The sequence below is a fragment of the Rhinopithecus roxellana genome, chromosome 2 (assembly GCF_007565055.1).
Source record: "Rhinopithecus roxellana isolate Shanxi Qingling chromosome 2, ASM756505v1, whole genome shotgun sequence".
Classification (NCBI taxonomy): domain Eukaryota; kingdom Metazoa; phylum Chordata; class Mammalia; order Primates; family Cercopithecidae; genus Rhinopithecus; species Rhinopithecus roxellana.
Genome location: NC_044550.1, coordinates 10,641,066 through 10,649,646, shown reverse-complemented (window position 1 = coordinate 10,649,646; position 8,581 = coordinate 10,641,066). Strand labels below are relative to the sequence as shown.

Here is an 8,581-nt window from a genome sequence, read left to right as displayed (position 1 = left end):
GTGGCTTTTGGTCTCTGTCTTTGCTCTGCTCAGTATCAGGAAGTAGGCTTCTAATTGGCTGAACTTGTGTCATGTGCTTGGCCCCTGGTAAGGTAATATCAGGGCCTAGTACCTTGATCCACACAGGTCTAGCTATCTCCAAAGCAGTAGGAAGTTGAGGTGCTATTACCAGAAGAAGGTGGAATGGCAGAATTAAAAAAAAAAATCAATTACTGCTCTGTCATATTGTGTGAAAGACAGAATTCATTTTATTGTACAAATGATTATAATTGATTTTTAAAAGCAAAACAACTGTGCGCTACATATGCTTGTTCAATCATATTTACGAGACAGATATGCCCTATTTTATGTTATTCCTGGGGATCTGAACACTGGTGTTTAGTAGGTATGTGTGGGCACAGGGCAAGAGGGTCACAGTAGGTGGTAAATCCTGAGGAATCAGTTAATTGTTTTGTTAGAGAAATAGACCATTTAATTGCTCACTTTTCGACCAGGGAACAGAAGGTACAGTATTTAATTCATTAACTATAGCAAAAATATAGTTTAATTTTATATCATAGCTAACTAAAAAGTATTTTAAGTTGACCTCATTTCATAAAGGATTTGAGGTGAGAAGACCTTTTGTTTTAATCAAGGTTCTTTGATTTGAAAATCTGAGATACTCACTTCAAAGTAGCTAAAGCCCAAATGGGATGTGATGAATGATTCCATCTAAAAATCTCATAGACCTCAAAGACAGAGTCCTCTTGAAATCTAGAAGCAAGCCTTTAGCAGGGATAGGAGCCTTTCATAGCACAAAATGCACAACCATACATGGCACCCAGGCTGTCAGACTCTGCTACTGTTTTTCTCTGTTTAGGTTTCCTTCCTCTTTCTGCAGAGGATGAGGGAGAGTCTTGGCTTCCTCCTGGAAATGCGGGCCCACCTCCAGCTCTCGGGTAAACACTGCCTGCACTTCAGCCAAGGGCAGGGTTCCCTTTGTTATTGAGACAGACCCTCAGGTTGGCCCAGCCTGAATCTACTAGGACCCCATCAGCTGTGAAGTACAAACCTGGCTGGAGGTGGGACAGCACCTTGTGGTTGAGAAGGTCTGAGAAATGGGTGGGTGTGATCTGTCAGACACCCTAAACTGTTTCCCTGTATTGTTTGAGACAGAAACAGCTGGGGAAGAAAGGGGGTGGGGGTGCGGGGAATAGAAAAAACGTGGTACTGAGAGAAATGCAGAAATGCTGGTGGTGATTCAAGAGGAGAAAATCAATAAAGGCTGGGGGGAGAGCTTCAAAAGGTGTTTAAGTCAGGATACTTTCAGTTGTATGAAACGGAAAACCCCTGTCAGATTATCTTAACCAAGAAATTTGTCTCATCTCACAGGAAGTCGTGAGGTAAGGCGACCTTCAAGGTTGGTTAAGTCAGCCATACAACAAAGGCTGGGAGGCCCCGGTTCTTTTCATCCTTCCAGTCTGCCATCCTTGGTGTGGTCTTTGTCATCAGGCTGTAGAGGATCCAGGCATCACATCCAAACCCAACCAAGTCCAAGGGCGAAAGAGACCATTTATTAGATGCAAGGAAACCTCTAGTGGATTCTTCTCATGGCTTGTTGATCAGAATTGGGCCACCTGCCCATTCCTGAACCACACATTAGCGAGAGGAATGGGACTGCCAGGTGTGATGCAGAGGGCCAGTCTTCCCAGAGCATGTGGCTGCTTTAAGAGGGGGACACTGAACACAGCTGCTAGGGCTCGGAGAGGAAGGCAGCAGGAGGGGTGGGGAGGCAACCAGCAGGGTGGCTACAGAGAAGCAAAAGAAAAACAGGAGCAGAGAGGCAGACAATGACAGAGCCCAAGAGGAGGGAGGCAGGAAGGTGGGTGGGAACCATAAAGCACAGGTGGAGACAGACAGCTGGTTAAGTTTGGTGTCTTAGGTGAAAACACTGTTGTCATATCTTGCTCCTCAGCCAGGCAACTATTAGAAGAACACGCTTTACCTGTTTTCACTGCCACTTGAAGGGCTGATTAACTTGTCAGTAGTTAAATTTATTAAGCATTTTTCAACCTCAGAGTTATAAGGGAGGTGGCCTTAGCAGTACTCAGACAGAAAATTTCTCTCCTTTTCTCCTTAAAATAGATCAGCATTTATTGAGTTGTGAAGGAGTTGTGTGAAATAAATATGATTACTTACTTTCTTACATCTTTATGTATAATTTTATCTTCTTAATTGTAAAAGCAATATAACCACATTTAAACATTGCAAACCAGAAACACAAAAACAAAATCACCCACAGTCTTATAACTGTTATTATTTGGCAAAAATTAACTCTTTTCATACAATTGCATACCATTTTGTAGATTGCTTTATTTTTCAAAACATGCATATCATATACATGTTACAAATTTCTAAAACAATCTAAAGGGATTATTTAAAAATAAAACAGGTCTCTTTCCCATCAATATCTTTAGTCCCCCAGTTTGCCCCCCCCATTCCACCTAACTCGCTGTTACCAGTTTATTTTGTTTTCTTTCATATATAGCATACCCATTAACAGGAAATATGTGTATGGATATTCTTTTGCCAACAGACCTTATCTTTTCACAAAATGATAGCCTACTGTGTACACTGTTTTTGTTCCTTTTAAAATTTAACAAGATTACTGGAGATAATTCCATATATAGTGTCTTTAAAATTTATAATGTATTCATATATGCCTCTATAAGCAGTATCTTCAAGAGCTGTAAAAAGTATAAGCAAATGACTCATTCATTCCTTTAATAAATATTTATCAAGCACCTGACATATCTGCAGAGCTCTGGTGATTCTAAGATTACCAAGAGTTAGGTCACACCCTAGGAGGAGTCACAGCAGATTGAGGAGATAGGTAGGTAAACAAGTTCTTACAGGCAGCCTTTAAGTGCTGGGATGGAAGAACACAGCGGGTATTGAGGGAATAAAGAAGGAGCCTCCCAGACACTGAACACAAGTAGTAAAGAGTAAGAGGAATCAGCTCACAGACAAGAGACAAGGAGAATGCCCCAGGCAGAAACTCCAAATGACACGTGCAGAGGCACAGAATGTGAAGAAACACTGTGGTCCAAGTAACTACAAGGAATTGGATATCACCCCTACTCTCTGATCTTTAATTTCTGGCCAAGTCTTCAATATAAATAATGCTATGATATACATCTTGCAGTATATAACTTTTTCCATCTGCTGGGGTATTTCTTTGGGTAGATTCCCAGAAGAGGGACTGCTGAGTCAAAATGTAGGAGCACTCTGACCTGCTATAGACAGCCAAAATGCTTTCCAAATGGACATATTGTTTCATAAAGATACTAACAATATATGTGCTAACCAGTGCTCATTATTTTTGTATCTTTATTAGTTTTAATGTATACTTCTTTGATTACTAAATTTCCCCATATATTATTTTGATTTCTTCTTATATGGTTTGTTTTCTGTTTATACTCAATCACTGATTCTAAATTTTACTTTAGCTCTATGAGCCCTACTTATAATATAGATATTCAGGTTATTTTTCATGTTTGCTGCCAATATTTTTTTCTGGTTTAGCTTACACTAAAAAAAGTTGGACACGTAGAAGTGTTTAAGATATTACCCAATCATATTCATTGATTATTTCCTTCTATTGCCTCTAAGTTGAGAAATACTTCTATTCAGAGGTTTGACAAATATTTTTTCTTCTGGTCTGCTTTAAAATATATTTAACTCCTTAATCCTCCTAGAACTTATTTTGGATATATGAAATTAGATAATTCAATTAGTTTTTCCACACCCCTCCAAATTACCGATTAGTTATCTTACCTTTCCCTTCTCCATTGATTTTTCTTTTTAAGACTTTATTTTCTTAGCGGTTTTAGTTTCACAGCAAAATTGAAAGAAGGACTGCATACTGTATGATTCCTTATATATGGTATTCCGGAAAAGACAAAACTACAGAGAGAGGGGGACAGTAAACATCCATGGTTGCCAGAGACTGGAGGGAGGAAGGGATGAATAGGTGGTGTACAGAGGACTTTTAGGGCAGTGAAAATACTCTGTGATACTATAAGGGTGGGTACATGTTATTCTACATTTGTCCAACCCTATAGAATATACAGCCCCAAGAGTGGACCCTAATGTAAACTATGGACTTTAGGTGATAACGATCTGTCAACGTAGGTTCACTATTTGTAGCAAATGTGCTACTTTGGTTGGGGATGTTGACAATGGAGGACGGTGTGGGGTGAGGTACATGGGATATCCACCGATTTTTATTTCAAAGGTAAATCCACTTAGAGATCAACTCAGTCATCAATTCCATCTAATTTCTGGTCCTTTTGAAATGTGTCACATCAGCTTAGGACAGACCTTTCTTCTGACTCATCCAGTATTCCTGCAGCGACTGTTCTATTTATATACAGAATTACAACATAGCTCCAATAGGCTTAGGTAAAGCTTGTCAGTGCCTTCCTGTTAGCGAGGAAATCTGCTGCTGAAAGACCTTACTTTTAAAGTCTACCAGATTGGTGGTAGTATGGCCTGTGTTTTGAGTGGGTGGACAGCACTTTTGAGGGAGAGAGGATTATTTCATCCAAAAGGCTGAAGCCACTGTTATCCCGTGACATAGCTTCTGAGGTATTGAATGAGTAGGATCTCCTGGCCCTCCCATCTCTGTGGGTACCTGGTTCATACTTGTGACCTCAATATAGCCTCAATCCTGCTGAAGCCCAGGACTATCTCTAAGTGTGGTTTATTGCAGGAAAAAGTAGCTTCTTGACTAGCCAAAACTTGACTGCCGGTTGTCAACTAGCCAGTTTTTGAGAAAAGTGAGAGGCTGTTACGTAGGGAAACCTTATAACTAGAGGCTCTCAAACTCAAGTATTTAAGTATCATCTGGGAGCGTTTTAGATTTCTGTGTCCAGGACCGGGTTGCACTGGGTGGTGCTGGAAAAATTTTTTGATCTCACTTCCTTCTAGCCTTTTGAATCCTTAAAAATATTCCCATAGACATTTACACACAGTCCTGGACGGTTCTTCTCCTTCCATGAAATACTGGTACCTGCTTTGCCAACACCTATGAAAATGTTCCAGGAGGAGGGCGAACAAGCAACTAATGAGCACATCTGCTCAGGTAGGGTTCCAAAACAATTTCCAGCCACCCGTTCTATTCTTCCCCAGAGTTCAAAAGCTTAATGGTTCGTGATCTAAAAACCCAATTCAGATTCCCCAGAAGAGCTCCCTGGAATCCGTTGTGGATTCTTTCCTAGAGTTAGGAGGCAGGCAGGTTTCTTAGGCACTATTCTGTCGGGGTAGCGGGTAGCGTGCGCTGTCCGGGTTTGTGTGGTTCCAATAGACCCTAGGGCGAGGATCGTATCCCGGGCCAGGACTCCTTTGGGCCATCTCTTTTTCCTCGTCCCCATTTCTAGGATAAAACCCATTTCTCCGGTAGGTGGGGAGGCTGGATTAGAGTCACACGGATTAAGGAAGCTTTTCTTTGCAACGTCCCATTCCTTCATCCTTTCCTCCCACTTCCCGTGGCTCTTTTCTCCACCTTCCCCAACTACCCCCTTTTCTAGTCAGTGAAGTCCACGACTACTTTCCTTCCCTGTCCAGTGGCACCGCATCTTCTTTAGCCACAGAAGCCTGTTGTGGAGGAGGGGGCGCGAGTGTGGCTACCCCAGAAGGGATGTGGGGGGTGGCTCGCAGGTCCTCACTCACCCAGCCCTCTCCCCGAGGAGCGACCCTCTCGCCCGCGTCCCTCCAGAGCTGCGACCGCTCATCAATCCCGGTCACTCTGCCAGGCTGCTCCTCCGGCGCCCTTTCCTTCTCCCTCTCGCCGGCGGTCCTCCACCCTCCCACCCACTACCTACTCCGCAGCGGCGCTCGGGGTCGGCGGTGCTGGAGGTTGGCCCGAGAAGGGGCGGGGATAAAGCGAGCGGTGGAAGGAGGCGGCTACGTGGTGCCACCGCCGCCCGGGAGCGCCCGACCCCGTGCGCGCGCGCGCCTAGCCAAGGCTTGGGCGGCGGGCGGAGCTGCGGGTGGCGAGGGCGGAGGAGCAGCCGGCCGGGCGGGCGGAGCGAGCGGCGGGCGGAGCGAGGGGTGGGAGGGCGCGCGCGAGCGGACGAGCAAGCAAGCGAGCGGCGTCTCAGCCAGCATCTGCAGCGGCCGCCTTTGCCTGAAGCCCAGGGACTAACCGACGGACCGACCGCTTGGCGCACGGACGCGGGCGCTTGCTTTGTGTTCGGGGCTAGCTTCGGCGAGGCTTGGGCTTGCAGTGCGCGGCTTTCCCTCTCGCTCGCGGCCACCCCGGCTCCGGCGGCCTCGGCGCGCGAGGGGCTGGAGGTGCGGGAGCCGCTCTCCGCCGGTCGGTCCCCGCGCGGCTGAGCCCGGGCCGCCAGCGCCGCGGCCCCGTGCGGCGTCCCTGAGCTCCTGCTCCCCGCTGGGCTGCTCCGAGCAACGGTGCTTCGGGGCTCCAAACTCGGGCTGCCGGGGCAAGTGTCTTCATGAACCCAGAGGATGTCCGGGAAGCACTACAAGGGTCCTGAAGTCAGTTGTTGCATCAAATACTTCATATTTGGCTTCAATGTCATATTTTGGGTAAGTTGGAGCGCTCCTGGGATTCCAACTATTGTGGCCGATCGATTCGCGACGATTTCCCCCACGTTGCTCGTTGCCTTTACTTTTCGCAGCCCCGCAGGCGCTTGTCGGAGCAGCGTAGAGGCATTCGCCTTCCGCCTTTCCAGCTTGCGCGTTGGAGAGAGAAACATTTAATCCTTTCGAGGAATGGGAAGAGGTAAAAAGAGAAACCGAGGCGGAAAGGGGGCACCGAGGCCTTCTGGTGGCTTTTTAAGGAACGAATAGCAGGGATGCAGATAAAAGAAAGGGTTCGGCAGTTTGAGAAATGAGCAACCGCAGGAATTGGATTTGCTCCGGGTGGGATATGGATGTTGGGCAGAGCGTGGTGTCATAATAGGGAAGGCTAATCGGGCGCAGCCGACCCTGAGGTCCACCTTCTAACAACGATCTGATTGGACGAGGGCTTGGCTCTGTGTTGCCGCGGCTGGTCTGTGCCATGCTCAGCGTGTATCTTCTTGCACCATCTCGGGCTTTGTGTAGGATGCAGATGCCGTGGTATATGGTTCTGTAATGTGCACGTAAATAACGTTTCCTGCACGCTCTCCTCTTTAGCTGGAAAGCGCTCCTTGTGCTTAATGGACTGGCCAGTGGGCGTGCGGGGTAGAGATTTATTTATATGTATATATCATTGTGAGGATAATAACAAGTCATCGTCAACATATATTTCAACGTGCTCGTGCCCCAAGTCCTCATTTTTAAAGGAGTGACACAGAGCGGGCCGTTTTGGGGAAACCTTTGGAGAAGGAGAAGGTGTGCGAGGAGGTGTGCGAGGCATGTTTCATTGGGGAACCGAGAGAGCAAATGCTTTAACACAAGATTCAAATTATGCTCTGCTTGGGACTGCAATGTGTTGGGCACCTATTGCAATTAGGCTGGGACGCCTGCTCTTTTTGTTTGTTTTGATTCTTTTCTTTGATCTGGCAAACGTGTTCAGCAGCCAGACAAAGAGTTCTCCAGGACAAGGGGAAAACGTTGGTTCGAAGACCATGTTATTTTTCTTACCCTTCTCATCCCATCTCATCCTCTTCCTCAATGGGCACCCCCTTTTCCATGGAAAGTAAAGATGGTGGCTGTCTGGGTGGGGGATTATCTAAGTTGCTGTTCAATGTGAGGTAAACAATGATCCAACAAGGATCAATAATTGTCCACAGCAGTTTGAACACGGAATGTATTTATTTGGATTCTCCTTTAATTTGGGCTGTTTGCTGTACATATATACATCTGTGAGAATGGTTGTCAATACGGCTCTTCATATTCTTTTTTTTGTACCGCACTCTTTCCAGGTTATTTTATTTTGTTTTCCATAATAGTACCTTGCATTGGTCATATATGCTTTGTGATGGGGAAATGGAAGGGATTGGAGACCACTTTCCGTGTCAGCATGTCATCTGTCTTCAGGACTAATAAAGATAATGAGGGGATACATGAATGGATGTCATATCCGATCATTCCACAGGCATTTTTTTGCCAGTGTTGTGCATGATTGCCGGGAGCAGTCACCCACCTCCTTGCAATTAAACACTGCTACATATACAGGAAGAAGAAATTATTTTCTTTCTTTACCCCTTCTCCATTTGTGAAAATGTTTTAAAGTGGTGGGTAGTCACGTTTTTGAATAAGATCATCTGATTTGATTGGAACTTGAAACTTTGCGACTTGGAGAGGCACGGACTACCAAACTGGTACTGATTCTTTTTGGGATAGTGAGTTCAGGCCTCTTTTTTCTACTTGAACATTTCTAAAAGTTGCACATTTTAGCTACCCAGCAACAAAAAGCACCCAGGGACTTTCTCTGCCGTTTCCTAGCAGGTGGTGGTAAGGAAGTAAAAGGATTTGGGCCTGCTTCCCTCATAGTTTGCTGTAATTTTGTAGAGTGCAAAGACAAATTTAGCCCTTTCTATGGATTAGGTTGCAGCAAAACCCCTGGAATTGTAGAGAGCTTCAAAGAATT

General features: G+C 45.5%; 1 protein-coding gene and 1 long non-coding RNA gene across 3 annotated transcripts in view; one reads left to right on the top strand and one right to left on the bottom strand.

Moving 5' to 3' along the window:
• Window positions 1–224: 224 nt before the first annotated feature.
• Window positions 225–5,835, bottom strand: LOC115893506. The gene is made up of 3 exons (XR_004053525.1): window positions 5,713–5,835; window positions 3,817–3,945; window positions 225–1,787 (listed from the first exon to the last, which is right to left on the bottom strand). It is a non-coding gene; the product is annotated as an uncharacterized LOC115893506 (long non-coding RNA).
• A 247-nt stretch (window positions 5,836–6,082) lies between these two features.
• The window catches only part of TSPAN5 (tetraspanin 5), a 186,496-nt gene continuing 183,997 nt past the window's right edge, over window positions 6,083–8,581 (top strand). For both annotated transcript variants that reach the window (XM_030917450.1, XM_010358633.2), the window contains exon 1: window positions 6,083–6,591. In XM_030917450.1, coding sequence (XP_030773310.1) covers window positions 6,511–6,591 — 81 coding nt within the window. In that variant the 5' untranslated portion in view covers window positions 6,083–6,510. The remainder of the gene's footprint in view (window positions 6,592–8,581) is intronic.